The 13,370-nt window shown below is 48.8% G+C and overlaps 1 protein-coding gene and 1 long non-coding RNA gene across 10 annotated transcripts in view; one reads left to right on the top strand and one right to left on the bottom strand.

The window, feature by feature from the left end:
• Positions 1–3,585: 3,585 nt before the first annotated feature.
• On the bottom strand, positions 3,586–4,397 carry LOC134487036 (uncharacterized). The gene is made up of 2 exons (XR_015621323.1): positions 4,252–4,397; positions 3,586–3,813 (listed from the first exon to the last, which is right to left on the bottom strand). It is a non-coding gene; the product is annotated as an uncharacterized LOC134487036 (long non-coding RNA).
• Positions 4,398–4,446: 49 nt separating this feature from the next.
• Mfn2 (mitofusin 2) overlaps positions 4,447–13,370 on the top strand; it is a 30,979-nt gene continuing 22,055 nt past the window's right edge. Inside the window, 4 exon segments of one of the 9 annotated variants that reach the window (NM_001429964.1) lie at positions 4,447–4,493; positions 5,609–5,748; positions 6,177–6,197; positions 10,325–10,503. In NM_001429964.1, the coding sequence (NP_001416893.1) occupies positions 10,329–10,503 (175 nt within the window). In that variant the 5' untranslated portion in view covers positions 4,447–4,493; positions 5,609–5,748; positions 6,177–6,197; positions 10,325–10,328. 9 annotated transcript variants of the gene reach the window in all.

Raw genomic sequence — 13,370 nt, 5'->3', positions numbered from 1 at the left:
GTCTGAGGCTTTTTTTTTGGGGGGGGGGTTTGGTTGTTACAACTGGAGAAGGGGGGGGGCGCTATTGGCTTCTGGTAGACAGAGACTAGCGGGGAACCGGGCAACTCCTAACCACTATGGACCAAAAAGGTTTATCCTAAAATGCCAGTAGTGCTGGGGAAGGCTTGTCAGCAGATGCCCCTTGAAGATGCCACTGAAGCTGTGTGACGTTATGTGACCGTGGGGCCTTAGTGCGAGGCGGAGGGAGGACACTTTGTCTAGTCCTGGTAGGCAAAGACCCCCAAGGCTTGGAGAATGTTGATGGTTGGAAGAGGTGGGGTAGGTAAAGGACTGGGTCCCTAGGTGGCTGTCCTATAGTCTAGTTTCTTATGGAGAAGCAGGAGGTTACTGTACTGGTCTCTATGTAGCTAAGGGTGATCTGGAACTCATGTAATCTAGACTGGCCTCATACTCTACCTTAGGTCCCTAGTGCTCAATGTTACAGGCTTGCTTCTTAGTCTGTTTTCTGTTGTTACACTGTTACAGATACTGTAGGTCTGGGTAATTTGCAAAGACGCAGGGGTATCCAACCTTTTGTCCTTGCCCACCAGATGCTGTCATCTTCAAGTGTGTTAAGCTGATTCCATAGCTATCTTGGGACACGTGACACTCAGGCCACAGGTTGGATACACCTGGATTAGAAGTTTATGCCATTGGGTCTGGTGGTGCACATCTGTAATCCCAGCACCGGGAGGCAGAGGTGGGAGAATGGGAAGTTTGAAGCGTGGGCTACATAGAGACCCTATCTCAAAAAACCAAAAACAAACAAACAAACAAAGAACCCATAATGGATTAAACCAAAGCACAGAAGCTGGTGAGTTCTGTACGTCTGGAAGCTGTGCTTCCTGATTGCTCCCCAGAAGTCATTGCCTTTAATGGCCACAACTGAACATGCATAGTGTCTTAGGTTTCCAAGGGTTTGAGAGAAAAAGCCCTCACTAAAAGAAACTTAGAGAGGAAAGGGTTTATTTCAAGTTACATTCTTTTAAAGAATGGTTTTATTTATATGTAAGTACACTGTAGCTGTCTTCAGACACACTAGAAGAGGGCATCAGATTACAGATGTCTGGTTTATCATCCTGCTTTCTCATACAACCTGGGGCCACCTGCCTGACCACAGCAACACCTACATTGAGCTGGGTCCTTCCACATCAATCACCAATCAAGGAAACACTCCACAGGCTTGCCTACAGACCAATCTTATGGAGGTATTTTCTTGACAGATTTCCTCTGTTCAGATGACTCTGAGCTTGTGTCAAGTTGACAAAACAAACAAACAAACAACCCCAAAACTGACCTGCACAGATATCAAACACATTCAAACCATAGAGGTAGGTGAAAAGGAGTTAGAACTCCACTTGGAAACAACCAGTCAGTCAGTCATTGTGTACACTGGAGCTAGTGAGTTGGCTCATCCAGTAGTTACCTGAGCAAACCTGATGACCTTAGTGTCATTACCAGAACCTACCATGTAAAGGATAGAAGGAAAGAATGAACTCCACATGTGTATCCCCTACATACATCATTCATGAATGCGCACACACACACACACACACACACACACACACACACACACACATACACACAAACATAATAAAAGTTAAAAACCATGCATGCCTTTTAGAGGATTCTTGAGTTTTGTTTTGTTTTTTTTCCGGAGCTGAGGACCGAACCCAGGGCCTTGCGCTTGCTAGGCAAGCACTCTACCACTAAGCTAAATCCCCAACCCCTTGTTCATTTTTTTTAAGTAGGGCTTTTTTTTTTTTAAAGATGCATTTACTATATATAAATATAGTACACTGTCACTGTCTTCACACACCAGAAGGGGGCATCAGATCCATTACAGATGGTTGTGAGTCACCATGTGGTTGCTGGGAATTGAACTCAGGACCTCTGGAAGAGCAGTCAGTGCTCTTAACCTCTGAGCCATCTCTCCAGCCCGAGTTTTGTTCATTTGTGGCAAAGTTTGCCGGTGTAATCCAGGCTGGCTTCTCACCTGTGGTCCTCCTACCTCAGCTCCTGAATACTGGGATGACTGGCATGAACCGTTGTGTCCTGTCAAGGGCTATCTCTAGTAGTGACCATTTTCTGGTATATGTAATTCATATATGCTGTGGAAAAGTCAATCAAAATAGGAATAATTGACATAAGACCCCACCCCTTGAGGTTGAACCCCAGCACTCCTGGGACCTATTTCTAGTGGCAGTCAGCAGTACTGGAGGAACCTTGTCATTGATGGGTTAAAGGAAGGGCCTCCCAGTTCGGAGTTCCGGTTTAGAGAAGCCCGCATGGAGTGTAAGATTAGAAGCCTGGGAATGGGCTCAGAAGTTCTTTCTGCTGCCTAGGATGGGAGGAGAGCCTAGGCCAAAGCTTTCAGGGAGGCCACAGCAGAGGAAGAATGGAAAGGAGAGATTTTAGAAAAGCTCCTCCAAGCCTCTGGGAGTAAGATTCCACCCAAGGGAAAGGAAACTGTTCAGTTTCATACTCAAAAGAATCCCCTGGGGAGGCTGGAGATGACGGGGGAGGAGACACTCAGTGCACATGAGTCCCCAAGGCGAGGGCTGGGTGTGGCCCTCTAGTTCAGAGTCAGACGTTACAGAGAGGAGGCTGCCCTGTGGGCAGTGACTACAGGGCAGCTCCTGTGAGTCACCTCCCTGGAGACTGGTAACTGGAGTGCTGGTTTACCTCTGAGGCTGTTACATGCCTCTCTAGGGCAGTGCCAGTCGGGAGAAAGCATAACATGACAGCTAGGTGTGTCGGTGGGATGAACTACAGTCTTAACCCCTTAGGAGATAGAGTAAAAAGATCATCAGTTCAAGGCTAGTTGGGGCTACCTAGTGGGAAGCCTGCCTTAAAAACAAACAAACACAAGCAATGTCGTATGTGCCACAGATGCAGGCCACAAATAATTTAAAATACTCAGCTAGCCATATCCTATGCTTTTAAATACTTTGTTTATTGTTTTTATTTAATATGTACAAGTTCCTGCCTGCATGTATGAGATGTGTGCCTGTCTTCAGACACACCAGAAGAAGTCATCAGATCCCATGACAGATGGTTGTGAGTCACCATGTGGTTGCTGGGAACTGAATTCAGGACCTCTGGAAGAGCAGTCAGTGCTCTTAACCACTGAACCATCTCTCCAGCCTGGTTCTCCTGGAGGACAGAGAGGACACTGGATCCCCTGAATTGTAGTTACAAATGTTGCATGGGTGTTGGTTCCTCTGTAAAAGCCATCTCTCTTGGCCCCAGCCATATTTATTTATGGCGTGTGGTTGATGCACACATGTCATGGCTCTCGTATGGAGGTTTAGGGGACAACTTTTTACGAGTAGGTTCTTTCCTTCCATCATGTGGGTTCCTGGAGATGGAATTCAAGTTGGCAGGCTTGGTAGCAGCCATCTGTACCTACTGAGCCATTTTGTGACCACCACTATTAGCTGTAGTTTTAGAAGTAAAAAGAAATGGGAGTTTAATTAAGATAATGTATTTCATTTAGTCGAGCGAATCCAAAGTTATAGCAACATATCAATATGAAAACATTAGTAAGGTAGTTTGCATTTCTTTTTAATAATAAATATTGGGGCATCTCTCTACAGCAGCTACATTTCAGGTCCTCAGTAGCTACAGGTGGCTGGTGGGTGTTACTACAGAGCCTAGGCTTGGAGCACTCCCAGCTTGGGGTTGTATGCTGTATCCCAGTTCTTGGAACAAAATAAGAGGCCAGTGAATGACATATGAGCAACTCATCATGCCCCGGGTGTCCTGGGACTGCTGTGAAAATTAAAAATTGCATGTTAGATACCCAGCTCAATGACTGTCACCTAGTAGGTGCCTGGTGCACTGTGGCTGCTGTTTTGTTGCCTCAAAGGCAACTGAAGGACAATTACTTCACCCTAACGGTCTGTTTGTTCCCTTTGAAGACACACTTTCAAATTATGAAACGCAAGTCTGGATTTCAAAGATGACAGGTGTTACAGGGTCATGTTCTGGAGCAACAACAACAAAAGGGCACGCAAACCTCTAATCCGCACCCTTATCGTTTTTGTGCCGGTCCCCTTCTCCTCTGTCCACCCTCTCCCCTCCACTCCCCCCCCTTCCCCTTCCCAACCCCTGCTTGACAGCTCGAGGCTCCGCCCTACCCCACCCTGCCGGGCGCTGGTTCAAACTACAACTCCCATGATGCGCTGGGAGCCCCACCCCACAGCTTACGTCATCTGCATAAGACGCGGGACGGTTATCAGGCACGCGGAGGCTCCTTTTGGAGCGCGGAGTTCCTCGACACTGTATAGGAGTGATAGGGTTGAAGTGACGGTGTTCAGAGGCCATCGGTTCATCCGGGCTTCAGCAGGGCTAGTGACGAGCGCAGCCCCCTCCCCTCCCGCTTCTCTCAATGTGGCGCTGGCCAGTGACGTGTTGGGTGTGATGGCCGCCGCGAGGCCGGGAAGGTGAAGGTGAGAGGGCGAGCGCGCTGGGGAGGGGGAACCGGCAGGCCCCGGCCGGGAGAGTCCTGAGCCACCCGGCTTGGGACGCTGGGACGCTGGGGCCCCTGGGCCTTGGGCTCAGGCTCCGGTCATACGGGCTTTTCCCCTGCTCCGGCCTCGCCGCCGGGCCCTCCTCGTCTCTGAGGAGGGGGCGGGCCACAGGACTCAGGGCTGGGAGGTGGGCTCCTTGGTCTCATTCCTGACCCCTGCCCCATTCCCGGTTTTCATCCAGTACTTTTCTTTTCTGTTGCCAGCATCTTTCCAGGACCCAGTACACTGTACCTCACTTACGGTGGAGGTCTTTTTACTTACATGGCTTCTCATTGCACCGTTAAGACCCCGAGGATTGGAGCTATTCTTATCCGTCCCTGACCCTAGCACCTAACACACCGAAAGGCCACAGTAATCTCTAAAAAGGACAGCTGATGAAGAAAGGCAAAGCTGTTGGCCTCCATCTCTTGTAATACTTTTATCCTGTTTTCCTTTCCGGATCATCGCTCCTTCTGTCAGAAAAGGACTCTTGATGCCCCAACCCCCTCTTGTCTTATGTAGGAAAACAAAGCGAGCTTTAACAAAGCGAGCTTTAGAGTCACAGCTAGTGTATTTTGGTGTCTAGCTTGGCTACTTGACTTTCTACATCTTCCTAGTACTCCAGGGGACAAGTTTACTCCATAGACTTGAATGGAAGGGGATACTTTATAGCATCAGGGACACTCTGGCTTTTATCAGGTCTAATACTCTTCCTCTCCATGCCCCTTCCATTTCTAGTTGGCAGTTTCCCAGTCCTCAAGGCCAGGCCTTGTCCTGATTCTGATCCCTTCTCTCTCTCTGACTGTGCCTTTGCAAAGACCTCTTTGGTGCTTTAGCACATGGCTAATGTGTGCGCGAGCACACCTGTGCTTTGTGTCCTTGTCATTGTTGTTGTTTTCCTCCTCCCCCTCCACACTTCCTCACCTGCTCCCGAAGCACCTCAATGAGTAAGCTTCCCTCAGGGATGTGTTAGTTTGGCTTAACACCTCATTAGGCATAGTTTGCATTTTCTTTCCTGGTTGCCCAGTTGACCTCTCCCTTTTCCTTTCCAAAAGTTCAGACAGGTGGAGTCAACACCATCAGTAGCCAATCTGGACCTGAATCGGCACAGAGGAGACCTCAAGTTCTTTTCATCTTTTTGACTCCAGCCATGTCCATGATGCCCAACCTGTGAAGGTCCCTTACCAGCTAGAAAGTAAGTGGAAGATGTGGTTTGGTCACCATGGATCTGGATTAAGAGCAAAAGGGTGTGTTCTGCTGGCTCTGGGGTACAAGTCTCTTGGAGTGGAACCTGGAGCACAGAGCTTGTAGCTTCCAGCTTCTGCTTTCAGCTTCTACTGTATCTCCTTTCTTCTTCCATGGGGATTTCACTAGTTGACAGTTCAAAACATGGCCAAGATCTATCTCTTGGGTGTCTCTGAAGAAGTAGTCTCCTCTCCTTGTTTGTTTTCCCCTGTGCCGGCTCATTTTGTCTCTGCTTGGCAGAGGTTGGATCCTTATCATGGCTCCAAAAGTCTGCTATGCCCTTTACCCTCTGTACTGTTTGGCTTCAATTTCTCAGCTTCTGCTCTATTCCAGTTGTGCAGCAGACGATCTCTGGACCTGTTTTGTTTTCTCTGCTAGGAGTTGCTGCATATAAACTGGGTAAGGAGGTGGCGAGGATTCAAGGAGCCACACCTGGGATCCAAGCACCTTGCACTGAGTTTTGCTACTGCTATGCAAACACCTAATACTCCTCCACTAATAGCCTGGGCCAACGCAAAGCTTCTGATGGCCTTCAAGTGCCGTACTGGTTTCTGTTGAGAGTTGCGATTATTTCTGATCTCAGGTTAAGGATGTTATTACTGTACTCCTGCAACTTCCAGGGGTGGGAGAAGACTGCCAGGTGAATGAGCCTTTCCCTAAAGCGGGATCCTTAGAATTTTATTTGTTTGTTTTTTGTTTTTTCCAGACAGGGTTTTTCTGTATCCCTGGCTGTCTTGGGCCTTACGGTATAGAACTCAGAGATTCGATTGCTTCTGCCTCTCAAACACTAGGATTAAAGGCATACACCACCACTGCTGGGCTGGTCTTTAGAATTTTAAAGCCTGTTAGAAGTTTCTTCTCATTCTTCATTCCATTTCTTTTGAGACAGGCAGGGTCACATGAAACCGCAGCTGGCCTTGAACACACACACACACACACACACACACACACACACACACACACACACACACCCTGATTAACTGAGGATGACCTGATGCTCTTTTTTCTTGTTATTTTTTTTCCAAATTTATTTTGTGTGCATGTGAGTCACGGTGCACATGGGGAGGTCAGACAACTTGTGGGAATTTGTTCTCTCCAGCCTTGAATTGGTGATTCTCCTGCCTCCATCTCCCAAGCTCTAGGAACACAATTGTGTCCAATCAGGCTCAGTGTCTTCATTGAATAAATAGCCGGATGCAGATCAGTTGCAGTGGCATTATGTTTAGGTCTGCCTTTCTTCCCAGGCCTCTCTGCCACATTCATGTACACAGAGGTGACTTGGCCATATAGTGTTTTACATATTGATGTCCACAGGCACTTTTTTTGCATGGACCATTGGGTACAACTAGAGTTGTGGGGATTACTCTTTGGGAAATGCTGCTGTTAAACACTTCAAAACTGGGATCACTTTGAGGGTGTCAAAAAAAAAAAAAAAAAAAAAAAACCCAAACCCTCAGAATGTGCCATTTAGTGTAACTAATTGTGGTCCAGTTGTAGTTTAGGGACAGGTACCATGTGCCTGCAGCAAGCCATGTGGTGGTAAAGGGTGGCCTATCAGGGCTTTCCAGAAGAGGAGCAGGAAGTCCACCTCCTCCCCCATGGGGAGTGGGGTGGGGAGAACTGGCAGGCAAGGCCCCAGATAGTAAGGGCTCTTTTGGGGCTTTTGTGCATGTGTTTTGCAAATTTGGTACTTTTGTGCACATGGATATGTGTGTGTACAGTTTGCTGTCTGGAAGGATTAAATTTCAGAATCGGAAGCATTCGTTCATCTTTGTTGACTGGCTGAGCTCCAACTACCTAGCTGGAAACTGCTTTTCAGGAAAGCGAATTTGAGTATTTAAGGATGGAAGGCTTTAGATTGTTTCCCCCGTGGGGGACACTCACTAAGCAGCCTGTACTTGTCAGAACTGTGGCTGGGGAAGGTGGAAATGAGGGTGCTGTACTCTCAAAAACTGGTTTTCTAGAAGCTCAGCACCTAGAGAGACATGGTATGATTTTAACAGTTCAAACTAGAAATCTTGTGAGGTTGTGTGGCTGTCCTCTGTGGGTGGTGACTTCTGAGTTATGTGTAGGATGAGAGTAAGAGTAAGCCAAGTGGATGGAAGAGGAGCATGCTTCTAGGCAGGAAGCAGGGCCACGTGCAGACACTCTGCCTGGGAACCAGCAGAGCCAGAGAAACGAGCTCGCAGCTGAGTGCTAGGTGTGTGTCTGCAGGGCTAGGACCCGGAGCTCGATCAGGGCAGCTCCAAACCACCTGAACCCCCAGCAGGCCCTTACCCTCCAGCCACTGGGCTTTTACTAGTGTGCATGCCCTTGAATCTTGCATTTACTGAACACTAATACCTCTTGGGCTTGCAGACAATGGCCAGCACCTTGGCAGCACCCTTTTCTGTGTGTCCAGCAGCTGTCAATGAACTTTTTGGTTCAACCTAGTCACTTGTGGGCTGGGCACTACTTATCTCTTCCAGCTGACCTGTTTACTCTGTTTCCATGGTAGCAGGTGTGGGAAAGGCTGGATGTTACTAACCAACACTGCTTCCCAGCACCCTAGGCTTGGTTGCTAGATGATCCTGAGGAGAGTCTTGTGATGTGGCTGTAGTTTATTACAGTTTGGGACTGTAAGCTGCTGCTACCTTTGAACCCTGACTGCTGAGCATGATGCGTGTGCCATCATTTCTAGTCATTGTACAACTTACACCATATCATATCTTATTTGTTGAACATCAAGAAGCCAGGATTCCAAAGTGAAATGACTGGCTTGGATTTCTGCAGGAAGAACACAGGGGCTCTCACTTTGTGCTGCTGATTTCAAAGTCTTTGTCCTATGCAACCTCACCACATCCTACACTCCTTCCTTTCCTGTTCTCCTCTGCCTGCCCTACCCTCTGACTTCAGGGCACTCTTCCTTTGCTGTGTTGAGCTATTTTATTTTCAGTGCCCATCCTCGGAGCTCTATTGTCTTTCCTACTTGAGGAAATGTGCCTCAGAAGCTGAGTGTGGTGGCTAAGCCCATGATTGTAGCACTTGGAAGACAGAGCAGGAGGATCAGAAGTTCAAGGCCTCCATTAAATCGTTTTATTACACCACCCCCTACCCTTAGCCCCCCTCTCTCTCTCCCTCCCCCTCCCCCTCTCCCTCCCCCTGAAGAACGAAGGAGAAGGTGGAAACAGCATTGTGCTCATTTCCTTCTCCTGGCCCCTGCATTGGATGTAACACTACAAAAGGGTTTGTTGATTTGAGCAATGCAGGTTCGTCTCCACGTCAGGACCTGCCTTTCTGTTTACCTTGAAGATGGCCTTTCTCAAAGGCCCAATTTTAGCACTCCAGACTGGAGATTTTCTTCAGGAAAGCTTTCCCACAGGAGGGACCTTGTGCTGTAGCTTTTGGTGCTGTAGTTGGGTTATCTTGTGTGCTACTCATAAACAGTGGGGAGAGGCTTGATGGCACCATGGCTAGCGTGGCTCTGCACAGAGTGACAGACCACACAGCTGTGTTGTCCCTTCATCGTGGGAAGGCTTTTTTCTTTTCATGTCTCAGGCTCTGCTGGGGGAATAGTCTCTCTCCATGGTTGAAACTCTGAGTAGGACCATCCAAGGCTCCACTTGGGAACTAACCACATCCGAGAGACACTGGCATATGTTTTGGCTTTTGACCAAAGATCTCGAGGACTTTGGAGTTAGGTGTCATGACTTCTATGAAGATGTGAGAGATTGGGAAAAGGACACACAAGATAGACTAGCAGGAAGTAAAATGTCCAGTGTCATCACAAAACAGTATTCCCAGGAGGAACCGGTAGTCTTTGCTGCTGTCCTTTACTTGTTCATTTAAGACTGGGTCTCACATAGCCCAGAGTGACCTTAAACTCACTCTGTAGTCTCAGCCGGACTTGAACTCCTGATCTGCTGTCTTCAACTCCCAAGTGCTAGAATCTCAGGCATGTGTTTCCATGTTTGCCTCAGTACATATCCTTTTTTCTTAAGTTTTAGAAGTAGATCTCTCTTGTTTGAGGATCAATTTCCTGTGTCTCTGCTCCTTAAGCAAACAAATTAAGTAAGGCCATGAGGAATGAAGACCACAGTGTTCCTGGACTGCAGTGGCCATAGAAGGGTGTGGGCAACTCTGACCTTGAATGTACTTTGCTGTCATTGTCTGGTGTTCTCCTTGGTTGATGGTGTCGTGAGATAGGGCTACCTGTCTTCTCTACCTGAGGAGCTGTGTGTGTGATTTTGAGATCTCCCTTGTCTCTGAGGTACTGGACAGTGTTGAACAGGCAAGGCAGGGGTTGCTGGCATAGACAAAATCTGGTCTCAGGGATCTACAACCAGATGTTTGTGCATCCACACAGTGTGATGTGGAAATGGGCCCAAGTGTGCTGAGAACTCCCTTCCAATTTAAGATGTCTCTCTTGAGTGAGACAGGAGTGCCCCATGTTCTTGGTAGTCGCAGTTCTCTTCCCCGATCTGTGCCCAGCAGCATGACCGAACACTTAGTGTGCCTGTGCTCATATAGTCTTGGTTCCCTTGCAGCGAGATGTCCCTGCTCTTTTCTCGATGCAACTCCATCGTCACCGTCAAGAAGGATAAGCGACACATGGCTGAGGTGAATGCTTCCCCTCTCAAGCACTTTGTCACTGCCAAGAAAAAGATCAATGGCATCTTTGAGCAGCTGGGGGCCTACATCCAAGAGAGTGCCGGCTTCCTTGAAGGTGAGGTGGGCCTCTGCTCAGGCAGGCCCTGTGAGAATTTGAGTAAAAGGATTTGGGGGTCCCAGATAGCTCAGGTCTAGGGACACTCAAGCCTAAATGGGTCATTGCCCTCAACTGTGTTCTGCCTGGATCCCTTTGGATTCTGAGTACCAGGAAGCTCAGGCAATTGCTATGTTTTATTTGAAGATTTTGTTTGTTTGATTTTTGAGACAGTGTTTCTCTGTGTAGCTTTGACTGTTCTGGAACTTGTAGACGAGGCTGGCCTTGAACTCACAGAGATCCACCTGCCGCTGCCTCCATATGCACCACTACACTTAGTCTGAGACAGGTTTCTGTGTAACCCTGACTGAACTAGAACTAAAACTCACTCTGTAGACAAGGCTGGCCTCAGAAATCTGCCTGCCCCTGCCTCCCAAGTGCTGGAACTAGAGGTGGGAGCCATCAGAGGTAAGTGAATCTTGTCCCTCTCAGAATCCGAGACGAGCAGGCAGGGATGTGTGCGCGTGATGATTGTCTCGCTGGGTAGAGCCTGGCTGACACGACGCCTGTGCCATCCCCAGCACATGCATAGGTGTGGTGGTGAATGCCTGCAGTCCCAGCACTTGGGAGGTTGTAGTGGGAGCAGCAAGAGTCGAAGGTGTTGGCTGCCAGTGAGTTTGTGGTCAGCTTGGGCTTAGTGAAACCTTGTCTCCAAAAATCAACCAAAGCCAAAAACCTAAAGGCCGGTAGACTGAGGTTTGAGAGTAACCTGACAGCTGAGTGTCAGTGTGACTGAACTAGCTTTGCCCACAGCCCGTGAGTTAGTCACCTTTGGCCCAGTTCTGGCTGCCATAGCATCCAGCACTGTTGGGTGTTGGTTATTCTGGACAGGGTGCCCTGGTTGGCGTTTTTATATTGGCAGTTGAAGCGCCAGTAGCAAACTCATGGCACTGCCTTTTCTCCCGTTACTAATTTGAGCACAGCCTCCGTCAGCGAGGACTGCTTCCTAGAGCCCCTCTCTGAGAGCAGCTCCAGCCACCAGTTGTCTCAGGCTCCCTCTAGGTCTGGGTCCCATCTGTGGAGACTCGTGCTTTGTCTTCTCTGTCTGTGGTTTTCTTGTGTGTGGAAGAGGAGTTCGTATGAGACTTAAGAATTTTCAGGTTTTTCTGCAGACTTGACAGAGCCCGTGGTGGTGCTGCAGGGATTGACCCCTAGCTAGCTCAGGTGGAACGTGTCTTCAGCTTGTTCATTGTCTCTCATGGGCAGGCCAGTACCTGAGACCCCATTAAAGAAAAGGGCCATGTCCACTTTGTTAACCTGCCTGTGCCTTGCCCTGTGCAGGGGCTTAAGGAGAAAATAATGTCTCCTTGGTAGACAGGTTTGAACCTGAATATCCTCCCCACCTCCACACTCTCAGCTCTACCACTGCGCTAAACCCCCAACCCTTCAAGCCTGAATCTTGCAGTCCGATTGAGGTTGAACTGGCTGCAGATCACAGCTCTGCTCTGCCTTCCCTGAGCCGCGGCTAGGGCTTTACAGACTGACCAGGCTGCTGCCTTCCCAGACTGAGTCACTCACTCACATGATGTGGACTGTCAGGTGTTTCCAGAAGGTGTCTTGTCATGGTTCTTTGATGTGTCTCTTTGTGAAAATACGAGGCCCTTGTTTATTGACCACATGGAAGGAAAAGAGGCTGCGTGTTTTGAGCAGTTTTGGGACTGTTCTGGTTCTGGTAAGGATGTTTCCTTCCCACCCAGGCTGTTAATGAGACCTAGTCAGCACTTGTTCAGTGGAGCCATGTTCCTGAGAGCCAGCTTCCTTCTATGGGGCATCGAAAAGGTCATGCCCATGTGCCTATATAAGGGAGGAATGTTGATGCATCTGGGCTGGGGTGATGGGCTGGGGTGGGGTATGTTAGCCGGGTCACTTCCTTTCACGGTACTAACTAGAGGGAGAACTCACTAGGTAGTCTGTGACATGCCACTTGTAATACTTCAGATGCTTTGGGGGAGTGTTCTTGGGACTGGGACCTGCCAGTCTGGTAATTTGCAAGAGTTTGCTGCAGGTTCAAGCAGACATCTGCTTGCCAGATAGCTGAAGCACTTGACTGGTGGAAGGGTGAGGGTGAGGCAGGATCTTGCTCAGTTCCATCTTGTACAGTGATTTCTTTTTTACCCATCTGCCTGTTGGGCACTGGGGAAAAGCCATAGAGTCATCTAAGCATCCGTTCACACAGCCGGTATGCTGCAGCTGCTGGCTCAGCAGTCACACAGCAGATAAAGCGGACAGGTGGGCTGGCTGGTTACATGGGAGAAGTACAGCTTGTGAGTGCACAGACAGGCACCTGCTCAGGTTACAGTGTAGCCAGGGAAGGCTTCATGGGCCCGTGCTGTCCGAGCTAGACCTGCGGCCAAGTGGGAATGAGCCTCACTACTCTACAGCAGTGTCGCCTATTCTTCAGGACATGAGGTGAACCGGGGTGAGCAGCAGAAGAAAGCCTAGAGGGACAGGGAAGCTTATGAGTTTGGGGAGAAGGTGTGGTGGACTTAAAAGTAGGGGCTGACGAGGCTGTATGTCAGAGAGAGCCAGCTGGCCTGAGCCGGGTCAGGAAGGACCTCTCAATGTGACATGGAGTGGGGAAGGCCTATACTCTAGAGCCATACTGTATGATTCAAATTGTGTATCATGTACGTAAGAAATGAGACCGTGTTTGAAAACTGGCTAGAGGGCAGGCAAGATGGCTCAGTGAGGAAAGGCACTTGTCTCCTGCATCCCTGATTACCCAGAGTCAGTCCCTGGGACCTACACGGTAGAAGAAGAGAACTGATTCCTTAAGTTGTCCTCTGTTTTCCACATGCATAGTGGGACACATGTATGCTACACGCTAA

Source organism: Rattus norvegicus, chromosome 5, assembly GCF_021556685.1.
Source record: "Rattus norvegicus strain SHRSP/BbbUtx chromosome 5, alternate assembly SHRSP_T2T, whole genome shotgun sequence".
Lineage (NCBI taxonomy): Eukaryota > Metazoa > Chordata > Mammalia > Rodentia > Muridae > Rattus > Rattus norvegicus.
This window is presented reverse-complemented; position numbering and strand designations above follow the sequence as displayed.